This window comes from Acanthisitta chloris, unplaced genomic scaffold (assembly GCF_000695815.1).
Source record: "Acanthisitta chloris isolate BGI_N310 unplaced genomic scaffold, ASM69581v1 scaffold384, whole genome shotgun sequence".
In the NCBI taxonomy this organism is placed as follows: Eukaryota; Metazoa; Chordata; class Aves; order Passeriformes; family Acanthisittidae; genus Acanthisitta; species Acanthisitta chloris.
This window is the reverse complement of record NW_008668507.1, coordinates 66,356-80,889: the sequence shown is the minus strand read 5'-3', so window position 1 is coordinate 80,889 and position 14,534 is coordinate 66,356. Positions and strand designations below refer to the sequence as shown.

The 14,534-nt window shown below is 36.5% G+C and overlaps 1 protein-coding gene across 1 annotated transcript in view; it reads left to right on the top strand.

The window, feature by feature from the left end:
• The window catches only part of UGGT2 (UDP-glucose glycoprotein glucosyltransferase 2), an 84,798-nt gene that overhangs the window by 33,990 nt on the left and 36,274 nt on the right, over positions 1-14,534 (top strand). Inside the window, exons 14-22 of the mRNA XM_009072902.1 lie at positions 1,382-1,517; positions 2,959-3,090; positions 4,466-4,630; positions 5,059-5,182; positions 5,269-5,367; positions 7,191-7,285; positions 9,342-9,548; positions 10,948-11,079; positions 13,578-13,705. Coding sequence (XP_009071150.1) covers positions 1,382-1,517; positions 2,959-3,090; positions 4,466-4,630; positions 5,059-5,182; positions 5,269-5,367; positions 7,191-7,285; positions 9,342-9,548; positions 10,948-11,079; positions 13,578-13,705 — 1,218 coding nt within the window. The remainder of the gene's footprint in view (positions 1-1,381; positions 1,518-2,958; positions 3,091-4,465; positions 4,631-5,058; positions 5,183-5,268; positions 5,368-7,190; positions 7,286-9,341; positions 9,549-10,947; positions 11,080-13,577; positions 13,706-14,534) is intronic.

Below are 14,534 nucleotides of genomic sequence, written 5' to 3'. Positions count from 1 at the left end.
TTCCCTGGGTTACTAGTCATTCCTTGTCTGGAAGCTGTTCCAGAGGTTGTTTTGTTTTCTGAGTTGTTCTTCTCTGAACTTTCTTAGTTTCCATATGACTTCTCTGAGATGAGAGCAACAGCCATGTACACAGTACTTAAGATGTGGACAACTCATGGGGTCTATACCATCATATAATTTTGGGATTTTTTTGGCTTTCTATGGCAACCAGAAGACCTAAGTCTTCAGGAAAAGTTATTTGCAATAATGAGATGTTAAAAATAGGATCAGCAATTAGTTGTAGAACATAGTGTAGAACCTTTATGCATTAATTATGATTTATGTCTTTTTAGAAAACTTGCTGTATTTTAGTTCCCTCTGTCCTGTGATGTGATGCACACGTCCTGAACATAACAAATGAACATAACAAATAACAATAACAAAACCATCCCTGTTTTATCAACGCTGTTTCCATCAGAAATCCAAAACCAAGTCCCTTACCAACCACTGTGAAGGAACTCTACTCCAGCCAAAACCACCACAATGGAGCATATGCCAAACCTTTCAGTGACATCTTCATCAGTTATGTGTGCAAATGATGATGCTCAATTTAATCAAAATGTTTTGTATAGATGAACATATTGTTAGATTCGAGTCTCCCTTGCTGCACCACATCTCTGTTACACTGAGATGCTGGATGAGTAGTATGGCCTAGTCAATCCCGGCTTTATTCCTGCAAATTTATCAAAATACCTCCTCCAGTAGGGTTTTTCAGGGCCTTTTTGCCTCTCAAGTCTCAAAATTCTTTGGCTTTTTTTTGTATTTAACGGAAATCTGGAGATTTGTAGCAGATGTGTTAAAATTGGTGTGAATGGAAAATGGAAAGGTGAGGAAACCTCAGAAGGCAAAGAGGCAAGAGAAGGGCTGGTAGGAAGGGCATGTATTGGTGATGGGACATCAAGACTCCAGTATGTCTACATGGGTCAAGAGACCTCTAAGACAGACAGACTAAAACAAAAACTCAAGCCATTGAGGGATGATGGCAGGAATGTAAATATAATAATCTTCAGACAGGTAAGGAGAGAAAGGACTGTGAGTAAATCCTAATAACCCACAGAAATCTTAATTACTGTCATCTTTAAATGGTGGAAAAGACATACCCAAAGTCAGTACATAGTTGATAACCGAAGTATACTGTAGAGGATCTGATGAGGAATGCATGGTTGGTATCCTCTGGTCACCACACACAGTCATGGAAACACCACCCAGGTACAGGGTTTTCATCCCTACCTGCTGGGCACATGACTTGAATGCAAACATCTTCTTCTTCTATGTTGGTATTAGAATGTGCATGAAACTGATATTCTTTTAAAATGTATGATCTCTTTTTGTTTGTTTATAGAATTGGAATTGTTTTCATTTTAAGTACAAAAGAAGAAATTGATGGAAATGAAGATGCTGGAGTAGCTCTTTGGAGAACTTTTAATTACATTGCAGAGGAATCTGACACCTCTCAAGCCTTTACCTCAATAATTAATGTTAGTTCTTTAACAAGAAATCACATTTTTCTTCCTTTTTTAAAATTTACTGATTTTTTTTTTTATATAGCAAGGATCTTGCAACCTTGTGGTAACGAGACATATGCATTTACTTTATACAGAACGAAAGTATTAAAAACATGTATAGCATTAGTATTCTTATAGGATTATTTGCAGAAATACTTTCCTCCTTAAGAAACCATTGCCAGGTAGTCAATAGGCTCATGTCATTTTGCCTATTGACAGGCTTTCTTTAAGAACATAAAAAAGGGTTTTTCTAGTGAAAAATTACTCTATATTTATTTGTGCTAATGTGATGTGCCTGTCTTTATGTTCTGTATCTCTTGGAATACAGGGATTGTCTCTTTGGCAGTCCTATAAGCTTTGAAAAACTCCTTGTTTTTCTCCAATGTAAAAAGTAAGACAGAATAAGATAATTTCTTTTTGTGGTCATACTTGAGCTGTTCATGGGTGTACAAAACAAAAATATTCCAGGCTTGCAGCTTAAGGAATGAGACAGGTTTTCTTTGTGAGAGAATTCAGGTTCTTGTAGGGACAGGAATTTCAGAGATGAAAGATGAATGGAGGGAAATAAAGTGAGCACTCTGTGTAAAGGCTCTTGTTTTGTATTTTTCTGTTTAATGCCTAGAAACTGATGTAATGAGCAAACTTAGAGAGCTTAAGATGAAAGGAGTTGAAGTAACTAGGAGTACCTTGGAAGATGAATCCACAAGTGTGAGAGAGCTGACATGCCTGGCTGAGGATTATCCATGACCAGATCTCAAAACATAATTTACAGTGTGCTGTTTAAAATGTTGTGTTCCTCTCTTTACTGTGTTTCACAGTATAAAAAGAAGGGGACGATAATTAAAAAACAACAAAAATAGAATCAATAGAAGGCAAGTTCAGGATACTCAGAGCAATAGAGAAAAGTGTGTTGTTCCTCATTGCAAAAAAAAAAAGGATTGAATAATTTCACTTCAAATTTCTATTCTATGCTTGATGAAAGTAAAAAAAGGTAGGAAAAGTATCACTGACTAATTTAAGCTTGGATTCATCCCATATAGATTCAGGTAACTACCTGTGATTAGGTAGTTTATAGTAGAATTTAGATTCCTTCTCTAATTAGTGGAGAGAACATTCAGCTCACATAAGTGTGTTTCCTTTGCCACTTCAGATTTAGACTAAAGGTATAATAATAGATTAATCAGAACAGTGCTGTGATGAAAAATTATGCATATGTGCAATGGTGATAATTACTAAAGCAATATTAAAACTGCAGTGTAGCAATAAAAGAAACATGAACTTATACTGATGTAAAACTTGCTAGAGCACCATAAAAAGATTATACTGACTTTATTGTTTATTTACCTTTATTAATTTTATCAAGTTATGTTTGACAACTTAGTACTTTTTTCTTTCTTTGTTTTTATTTTTACAGATGTACCATGAAGTGAAAGATGGAAATGTTCTAACGGTAAATGATGTGAAGGATGTTCTCAGAAGTGAATATCCCCATGCTGATGTCCAGAGTATACTAGGAGTTCATTCTGAATATGATGAAGGAAGGAAGGTATGTTGAGAGCCCAGTGCTAGGAAATACTGCAGTGTACAAAATAATACATTTGCTAAGCTGAAGGATTGCTAAATGTTCAAGCAAGTAAATAAAACACCTTTGAGTCAAATTTTTCTTCAGCCACCATTCAGTTGTTAATGGAAATGTTGACAGGGTTTTTGCATTATGGCTCTCACTAGAACAATTTGCTCTTGCCTGCTGCATTCAGGAGCACAAGTATTTTTCTAGTAGGCATATCAAGGGGTCTCTTTCAGAAGGAAAATCTTTCTTCAGAAATTGTTTGCCTCTGTCTCTGGGTGAGGAGCTGAAGCCTGTCGTCTAGGTGGATCCTTGTGTGTTCTGGTTATAATTTCCTTTGGGACAGACAGCTATGGATTTTGATTTAAAGGCTGTTAGAGAAGACACTTGTATCTATAACTGAGTAGACAGGTTTTTTTGAAAACATATAAAATACCATTTTCTTATATGTGTCTTCAGCATGCTGTCTTGGGTTTCTGACTCCGTTTTATTTATTTTCTTTTAAAATCTGTTATGTAACATGTATTATGTTCCTTTAAAAAGGTGCATCACGGCAGCCAGAAAAAATGGTGTTGTATGCCCTTATGCTGTTTATTCCTCACTGGAATGAAGCCTAGAGGCTTCATATGGAAGGGCAGTTTGAATCTGCCCTGGAAACAGCAAGGACAGGAAAGTCTTCTATAGAGAGTGTTGAAGAAGAATAGTCAGCCACCAGGAGGAAATCCCTGGTAGAAGCAGGGACTGTGAGACGGTGGTGGAGACCAGGGAGGAGAGAGTGGGATGACAGGAAGATGGAAGCCTAGATACTGCCACAGAGTTTGTAACCATTCACATTGAAATAAAGCATGGAAGAATGTAGAATAAGAAAGGAGAGTTGCTTACATCTTTATTTCCATTTGTCTCAACTAATTTTCTCATTTTGGGGAAAAGTTAGCTTGTTCTGCTTTCCTATCAAATAAGACTTGGCTTATGCACATAAAAGTCTTTCAGAGGTTTTTTTAGGGTGCTTTCTTTGGGGAAAAGAAACATTGACTGTGTCAGGGTTCTTGTCCAAGGTTGTTTGCTTAACTTCTGCTAAGAATGTTAAGCAAAACAAAGGAGTATTTCTCAGCAAGATGATGAAGCAAAAGTTTAAAGCGGCATATATGGATCTACAATTTCTTTTGTCAATCTGTTTGAGAAATGAGTCCCATCTGTCCTGTTTGGTTTCTAAATGCTTCCTGTTTTGTCATGAGAAGGTGTGACAGTGAAGAGTGCTTGGAGATTAGAGTTCGTTGTCTCTTGATATTAGTTTCATTTTTTGCTACAGTCAGCCACAGTCTGTTTAATCCTGTGATATTTCTGATGTGATCAGGCAGGAGCAACCTTTTACAAGAAGACTGGCCTGGGCCCATTGCCTCAAGCTCTTTTTAATGGCGTGCCCTTTAACAGAGAAGAGATGGATGCTACAGAGTTAGAGACAGTTATTCTTCAGAGGATTATTGACGCCACCGGGTTCTTCCAGCGGGCAGTGTTCATGGTATGGTTAACATTTCTCAGTGCATGCAAGATGAAATATTTGGCAGTGAATTGAGTCATGTTTATATATTACAATTTTTATAACGAGATGGCTTGAAATTAATAATATCACACCTGAAATTACATTGTCACTTTAATTTGTGGTCGTGATTTTGAAATAGTATATTTAAATTATTCAAGATTGAAGGATCAACTAAGCATACAGTCATTTTCAACCAGAAACTGAGCACGTACTGCAGTTGTTCATTGAAAAAATGTGTATCTGATATTTTGAAATACTGTGTGATGTTTATAAGTTTTTGACTTGACATTGTCCATAACTTGGTGTACATGGAAGCTTTAAGCTCAGTTGAATGATTGTACAAATATTTGGTCTTTGTTTGTCTTGAAACTACACAAGTACAGTTGGTTTTTTTCCTCTTACTCCAGGGTTTGTTAAATGATCATATGGATGCATTGGATTTTCTTATGGATCAGAACAATGTAGTTTCCCGTATAAACCCCACAGTTCTTGGAGCAGAAAGGAGATACATACATTTCAGACCAACATCTGGTAACTGCTTTTCCCAGATTTGCTATTGTTATGATTTGCCTTTTGGTTTTTTCCAAGTCTAACATGTTGCATGTTACATTTTGCAGTTCCATTTGATGTGGAAGACTTCTCTACTTTCTCCTTTTTGGACTCACAAGATAAAAGTGCTGTAATTTCAGACAACATGAAGTATTTAACAAAAAAAGGTTTGTATGGGTTCATTTTCTGTATGGGTTATCTATCTATCTGTATATGGTTATTACACTGTTAAATTGTTGGAATTTGCCAGCAAAATATCCTGAGTAAGACAGTATCCCAAAGATCCCATGTAAATGAATACATTTCCCAATATCCAGTATCTTTTTTCAGGAGCCAGATCATATCCTAAAATTATTGATTATAATTAACAGGGGAGTTATTTTAGGTTTCGTAGTTTTGAAATGGGATGGATGTCATGGCTAGTTGGTTTTTGCTTCACAGACATGAAGTTGAAAAGCTTTGCAAGACTTTTGTAACTTTGCAAACAGTTTTCATACTAATAGGGTTTTACTTGAGGATATAAGAGTATATTTGATTTTCAAGTGACTCGTTGTTGAAGCATTATCAAGTGAAGAATGTATAGTTTGTAATATCTATACCAAAATTAGGCATTTCTATAATTTAAGGTATAATTCATTATATTTCTTACTTATTAGCATTAAATATCTCCTTATTTTGCCTCTAGTTAGGTGGTTTAATTTTGCTATGTGAAGCTTTGTCTCTCTGTAGAATAAGAAATAGAACATACATTCTGATGGACTGTCACTCATTTATACATTTTATCTTTATTAAAGATACAGGTAAAGGTACATTTTTTTGATGTGAGACATTCTTATTGCATATGGAGGTACTTCCCTTGAAGTTAGAAGAAATTACAACGCTCGGGGCATATTTCTGCATGGAATATTACAATAGTCTGTACCTTATTAGCTTCTGGGAATAGACAATTAACAGCTGCTCATTTACATCAGTCCATTAAGGGAACAGAATAACCCTGTTAACAAAGTGCTGTTCTTCCAGTGATTTTTATGTGCTATTTACGTAGTTTTTACTTACTCCGTTATCAGAGAAAAAATGCCATGTGCTTAAATTTCTTTAGAATAAAATGCTTTTCTCTGTTTGATTCTGTGTCTACAGCTACAGAGATGTCCCAGCTAGCTGTCAGATGACTGGCTTCAATCTGTAGGCTTGTTTCTAAGGTTGTTGTCTCTTGTGTAAGATCCATAACCTTAAGCTGGAATCTGCATTTCAAATCTCTGTCCCCAGTGTGTTTCTGTAGACCACAGCAACAGTTAGTAATACCCTCTGCCTAGAATCTGACCAGTGCCTTGGAGAATTTCTGTCTGTATGTATTACCATTTAGGGGATATATGATAGACCAGACTAGACTGATACTCTTCTGCAGATAATTTTTCACCTACCAATGCTCTTCTGTGACAAGTAAAGAACACAAAACTACAGACCAGGAAAAGGGGAAATTTTCTGCTTGTACACTTACACAGTAGTTTACTTTCTTTGGACTGTACTTAATATGTTCCCATTTGTGTCCCAAAATGGTAAGCTTTTTCCTGCTTTTAGTTGCAAGTCTCTCACTTTGTTGCCAGGGAAAGTGACTGGCCCAGTTTATCCATTCTTGGAACTACTTAATTCTTTTCATTTCTGGCTGTATGACCAGCCTCCAAAAGCATTCACAGGTAACCTCTGGTGAAGCAGGTCTTGTTAATTGGAGTCAGGGCCCTCTTGTTTCAGTGCTGCCTGGATGCATTGGATTTTTAGTGAGTCTCTTCTATTAACATGATAAATTACATCCAAAGAATCAGTTCAATTCAGAGGGCAAAAGATTCTGATGTGGCAAAGATTAGTTGCTTCGTTTGAAGTTAGCAGTCAAACATACACGTAAACTTTGAAATCTCAAACAGAATTAATTCATTATTCATTACTTGTGAGAAGATTCTCTGGAATGTAAAGCAGGATTATCTTTAATTTTCAGATGAAGACACATTATATGCTGTTACTCTCTGGATTATTGCTGATTTTGATAAGCCAGCTGGTAGACGACTGCTTTCTAATGCCTTGAGAAGCCTGGTGAGTTTCCAGCAGGTTTTATTACAGTAATTATTATGAAAATGTTCTTAACAACACTCTGCACATTGGAAAAATATACTCTTAAATAAAGGTGTAACTACATTATTTTGTGTGTCCCCAGTGCAGACTTTGGAGACCGATCATTCATTTTGCTCAGCTCCCCTACAAAAATGATCATTTGGTTCATGGACTCGTGATGCAGGAGACAAACTGTGGCAAACTGTGGGGGAATTTCTTTCCAATTAGACTTTGTCCCATCAGGTAGCCTAGCATGTTACCTGGGCCAGGGAAGTTAGGATGCTGCCTGTTGATGTGGACCATTATGCAGTGTTCTCCTCTGTTATATGTCCTAGCTGTGGCCATGAAGAACCATTTTTTCCATGTACTGCTTGTGTGTTGCTAAGACAGGTTTTGTGTGTGTGTGTGTGTGTGTGTGTGTGTGTGTTTTGATATGCTAGAAGGATCATCCACATTTATGAGTTTACTTATCTTTGAGTTCTTCAGTATTAATAATAGGATTTAAAGTATACAAGTAAATGTCATGTGAATATAAATGATAAAAAAACCCCCTCAGTTCAGGGCAGGTTAGAAGAGTACTTACACTGAAACTGAGAAAGCATCTAGGTTTCCTAATCAGGAATTAAACAGGAACCACCCTAAGGGAATTAGAGAATTGGTATGTTGAAGAGAGTGTGTGATACCAAGTATATCTTAGAAAGAGGCTTTAAAAAAATGTGGAGGGGAATATGCAGTACAAGTTCTTTTTACAGAAGAGCATTTCATTTCTCCAACTGCTATATCTGTGACCCAAACTTGACAGCTGTGCTCTCTCTCTAGTTTCTTTTTTTTAACCCCCTTCAGCAGGGGAAATATGCCCTAGCACCCAGCTAGGAGGTGAGAACGGCCTGGGCAAGTCCCCATGTGTTAACTGAGGAGAATCTAGGGGAAAAAAACAACATTAGAAAGAGTCGTTGTGAATAAGGTTTGTTGATCTTGTATGAAATAGCTACCTAATTCATAGACTTGATTTATATAAGCCTTGTGTCCTGCTTGGTCTAGTGTTTTCCTGGTTTCATGACAGAAAGACAAAGACATGGCTTTTTTTTTTTAGGTCCAATGATTTGTATGGAGGTTCTCTATTTCTTTCCCTTTTGTTTGTCAGGTCAGAATCTAGTACAATTTCTGATAGTTGCAGAATGGGCACAGACACCTCTTGCCATGGTTTTCACTCCCCCTTTATAGCTGTTGGTTGCTATTATGGTTCTCTGTTGCCTCTGTTTTTGCAAGACTGAGCAAGTCCAGATTCTTCAGATGCCTCCTTATAGGCCTCTGACCATCTTGGTAGCCCTTGGCTGATGAAGCCTCTCCAGCAGCTCAGTATCTTTTACTGCACTGGGGAGGGACCACAAGTATTTTAATAAAACTTTTCTCAAGAGCTGCACTTCAAAGTTTGTTGTTGTTTAAGTATGTTGAACACCTGTGATTGCATTTGTTATTTTTGTATTCTTTACTGTAATGGAGCACATTTACCTTTTCTTCAGTTTGTGATGCTATTTGATCCTACCTTAGAATCTTCACTCTCTCTGGTAACGTTTAAGTGGCAGCTCTGATTTTAGCAGATGAAAGATTTTTCGGCTGATTAAGATTGAAGTGATAAGTGGATAAATTTTCTTGCATTTATTTTATGCTTAGTTCAATATTTTCTTCAAAAATAGAAAAACATCTACAAAACCGGTTCTGAAGTCTGTAAATGAAGTTGTGTATGTCCTTCATTAAAAATATGCTTCTGCAAAATGCTCAAAGGCAATTGTTCTATTAAAAAAAAAAACCAAAAGCTTCTATTTAAAATATGTATTACAGAACAGGTAAATCCTTCCTAAGCACATTTTTACTCCTGGTTTCTGAATTAGGCATTAATGTGTCTTTTCTAAAGACAAAGGGCTGCAAGAAATTAACTACTTAAGGGTATTTCACCAAGTTATAATAGATGTGAATACATTAGGTAGAACCAGATGGAACTGTAAATTTGCTTATTGTTCTGTATTCTTCTTTGCAGAAAACAAGCAGTCATACACGAGTTGGGGTTTTGAACAATCCCTCATCAAAAATAAAAGAAGATAACACAGCCATTGCAAGAGGAATTTTGGCTGCTTTTCTAACCCAAAACAACAGCAATTTAAAAAGTTTCCTGAGTAAGCTCAGTAAGGAAGAGACAGCAAAATCCCTTGCTGCTGGAACTAAAATTGCTAAATTTCTCATCCCAGTGAGTACAAACTAAATTAGATTACTTTCTTTTTCATTTTACATATATTTTATTGTAGGGACATGTTGCTGAGAGTAACAGTGTTTGGCCAAACACTATGAAGTTTATAACCCTTATACAGTTTCTGCTCAAGCAGATTTGTATTTTGAAAACTCTCATGTGATGAAAGAATAGAGAATTTCTTTAAAGGAGGGAAATACAAGAGTAGTGAAAACCGCAGGGTACAGATACTGGATAATTAAGACTAAAATAGTTCAATTTTTAACTGTTTATTTTTATAGCTCTCTTGAAATTACAGTAGTAATGTTTTTGAAGAATTTAGACTTCAGCAGCAACTCTTTGCCTCTTGAAATTACAGTAGTAATGTTTTTCAAGAATTTAGACTTCAGCAGCAGCTCTTTGTTCCTGTGGTTGTGAGCAGCAGTAGGCACAGACTGAAGCTGTTAACAAGCATTACATAATTCTGGCCAACATTTTCTACTGTGTTTCCATGAGAATTCATTGGTTTAAAATACAGAAGTTGCTGATTTCAGATTTCTCATGTGGAGCAGAGCTGAGTTATCAAGTAGCTACTGCTAACTACCATTTTTATTTCAGAAGCAGCTATAAATTGTAGTCTTTTTCAATAAGAAGAGTTGGAAGAGTAAGAGAACTCTCTGGCACTGTATTGGAAAATTAATTACCTGGTTTGAATCATGCTCTTTTTTTACTGTTTTATAAATTTTGAAAGACATAAAGGTCACTAAGTAAGCTGTGTATGCATGTGTTACTAGTTCATTTTTTTGGATAAATTGTATCTGAATGAATCTATTTGCTTGGTCTGTATATTACTAATTAATAAATACATATCAGCAGAGTTTAATATAGCAGGATAGTTCTGACAGATTAAGCACAGTGCCAGTGTAAGTCTTGGCATTTTTTTCAGCTCTGAGCATGGATTTGTTATGTCTTACTGGATGATGTTGGCTTCCCCAAAACATGCTTAAGCTGTATCCAATGACCACATTAAAATGACTGTTAGGATTTTAGAGTATTATGGATTTTCTTACAGCTTTTTCCTAAAAGTGAGAATGCAGTTCAGAATGCAGTAAGTCTCAGCTGTTAACAGAGATTGTTCCATTTCATGCACTGTGTGCTGGAGAGTGAAAGAAACGCTTAACCTCAGGCACAGCTTTCCTCTCATGGTTGTTCACAGTTGCTCCAGGGTACAAACTGCACACTAGGTGATTGTGAGACTGTGATTCCACACGAGCAGTCATGTGCTTACACTGAAACTGAGCTTGTGCTACTTTGATTTCTGGTTACCACATAACGTGAAGAAAATCTTCAGTTACCTATCTGTTACAAAATGTATTTTTGCTGAGTCTTTCCACCACCTCATCCTTTACCTTTACTTTAGGGAATGGATGCTGATACTTTTGAGAAGAAGTACAACACTTTGGGACTGGATTTAATTAAAACCCACCAGATGTTCTGCCAGGAGGTTCTTAAGCTGCTTCCTGGGCAAATGGCTGTTATGAGCAACGGGAGGGTAAGAATGAAATTAAGTCATCTCTCAGTCTTTCCGTAGGAATTTTTTACTTCCTGGCAGTCAACACACTGGAGGGAAGGGATGTGCCATCCAGAGGGACCCTGACAGGCTTGAGAGGTGGGCCAGTGCAAACCTCATGAAGTTTAACAAAATGAAGTGCAGGGTCCTACATCTGGGCCATAGCAATCCCAGGCACAGCTGCAGGTTGGGTGGGCAAGTAATTGAGACCAGCAATGAGGAGAAAGACTTGGGAGTGACAGTGGATGTGAAGCTCACCATGAGCTGCAGTGTGTGCCAGCAGCCCAGAAAGCCAATTGAATTCTGGGCTGCATCAAAAGGAGTGTGGCCAGCAGGTCAAAGGAGGTGATTCTTCCCCTCTATTCTGCTCTTGTGAGACCCCAACTGAAATACTGTGTGCAGCTCTGGGGTCCTCAACATAAGGGGAAAATGGAACTGTTGGAGCAAGTCCAGAGGAGGCCACAGAGTTGGTAAGAGGATTGGAACATCTCTGGCAGTGTTCAAGGCCAGGTTGGATGAGGCCTTGAGCAACCTGATCTAGTGAGGAGGTGTCCCTGCCTGTGGCAGGGGGGGGGACTAGATGATCTGTAAGGTTCATTCCAACCCTTAAATTCTATGATTCTATGAACTTCAGTTTCAAGCTAAAGAAAATGCAGTCTATTGATTTCCCACTTATTCAGCCTGTTGTAAGAGAATGATATGAATGTTTGCCTTGGTTTTTTTAGTTTTGTTTTAGTCCTAATTTGTTCATTAGCTCCATTCCATTGAAGCTGCTATGTGGGTATGTCATTCCCACAGCTATTTTAGAGTTAATCTGACACAAATCTCTAAATAGGTTAATATCTGATTTATTATTAATGATATTTAAGAATAAATTTTGCTCCTGAACTTACCTATATTTTATTATGCAAATAAATGTGTATAAATTACATTGATTAGCTTAGTATTTCAAGCTCTAAAACACCACATTTTTAATAAATAGTAAGTTGTTTTATAGCCTTAATTCTTAATATTCAAATAAAAGTATAGTAATTTTGTTGTTTCAATTTCTTGTATGTATATTCTGAAACCAATAGCCTTTATTAGTGTCTATAAATGACCTGTGATTTAAAAAATACAATGTTGCAATTCATACTTGTTGACAGTCAATACCCTATGTTGAAAATTCAATTTATATGAACTACCCTAACTCTCTTCTATTTTCTATTTATTGCTCCACTATTAGATAGAAATAGACATACTATGTTGGCATCTTGTTCCTGGAAACCCTCTTTAAATTGTGACTTTTAGTTCCTCTTGTACATCCTAAATGATTCTGAGATGGAACTGAAACACCACTAAGAAATGCACAGAAAACATTTTTGTTGATGAAGCATAAAAGAATTGATGGCTTTTTTTGTGCCAACCCCCCTGTAACTAATTATGCAATGTTAATTTGTAAATTATTACTACTGTTTTCCATGCCTAGAAAAGCCCAAATAATGTCATATTTTAATTTGGGGGGAAATCAGTTCCCTAAAAATACTTGGATACATTTGATAATATGTATTTATCTATCTGAATGTGTGTTTTCACTTTAAAAGATGACTTAAAAAAAAGAAACCTGGGATATCCTTCATTTCTATCCTTGCTATTTCAGCACTTAAGTTTTGTTTTTATGAGCAAATCAAATTTTTTCTAATTACAGCTTCTACAAAATTAGCATGGTATTTCATAATCACAGTATGGTTTCATCTCTCTCATGCATCATTAATATTAATAAAAATTCAAAAGTGGAATCACTCCAGAGAGGTTACAGAGAGGTTACAGAGCCTCTCATCTCTAGGAAGCATTTTGGGAGAGAGGCATTCAGCACCAAACTTACATCATGAGGTTCTACATCCTGGGAGCCCTGTAGGCCTTTGAAGTTGACCTGCGTCAGTTCAGCCTGGTACACTATGAGTAGGAAATCTGAACAGCATCCTCCAAGCTGTTTTCTAGGACTTGACCTTCTTTACCTTCAGACACCAAAAAAACTGTAGTAGTTCTGCATTTTGTCTTGTATTCTGCATTTCTTATCCTTAGCTCCTCCTTTGTATTCATTCTGTTTAGAATGGATGCAAAGCATTCAGAAGTTAAGATTGCGTTCACAGAATTAAACAACTCAAGACTGTGACAGCCAGATAGTAATTTCAGGGGTTCATTTAAACTTAGAGTTATTATTTCTAAATCCTGTATTTACAGAGGGATATATAATGAAAAAACAGCATGGATATTTCCATTGCACCTGTTCTTTGTAATTGATAATTAACTGTAAAAACCTAAATCTGCATAGTTGCTATCAAGTTTAGTATTTTATAGTTAACAATGTTGATCTATATGGGGATGGGGGTTGCATATTGGATATTGTACATTCATTTAAAATATTAGTCTATTTTAACTTGCAGATGAAACATTATTGGGCCATTCTACACTTAGCAACATTTTGTTTTTTACCTAAGGTACTCGGTCCTTTAGATGAAAATGAGTTCTATGCAGAAGACTTTAATTTGTTGGAAAAGATAACATACAGTACATCAGCGGAGAAGATTAAAGCTATTGTCAAAGAGATGGGAAACAGTAGTAAAAGGTAAAATTCTCTTGCATTTTGAGGTTTTATGATCTACTGCCTTGTTTGTTGCCTGTGACAATCATCCTTTTGCATGGGGAAATATGCACAAAGGTTCAAACATACAGTGCTCTTCACACTATGTACTCTTTATACACACTGTGCATGCACTGAAAGTGTTTGTGGTTTGCATGCTGTGTATTTGCTATCTTCTTACTTAGCATCTGAGTATTTCTACATAGGCAGCTTTAACTGTCCCTCTTTTCTTCTTTAGCATTTCCCTGACAGATTTAGTATACTTACCTACTCAAACCCTTGATCAGTTTTCTAGAAGAAATGGCACATCTACTGAATTTTGTCTCCTTTATGCTTGGCCAATTATGCTATTTAATATAGCTTTCCACTATATATAAACTGTGTATGTTGGGTTTGAACTGCATGTGCTGCTGACAGCCTCTTTGGTACCTCACTGTTACAGCACAGAGCAGGGTAAAATCTGTGCCCTGTGTGACTCAAGAGACATGCACCTTTTTCATCATTGTTCATATGTATGATGAGGTTAAGGTATAAGAGATTGCTGTGTGTCCAGAGAATCATACCCTCTCCAACTTGTCTCATAACATGTGTACAGTTCTGCTGAATTACTCCAAATACTCTATCTGCTTTCACTGTGCTTTCAACCAAGACTACAGCTCACTGTAAACAATTCCTACTCACTTTTGTTTCCTTCAGAATGATTGTAAATAATATTAATAATAATACTCTCAATAAAGTACAGTGCATCTTAAACTCACAGTATTATCTGTGTTTTGATAATTCAAGTCATAAAGTGCATTGTCTTTGGGAATTG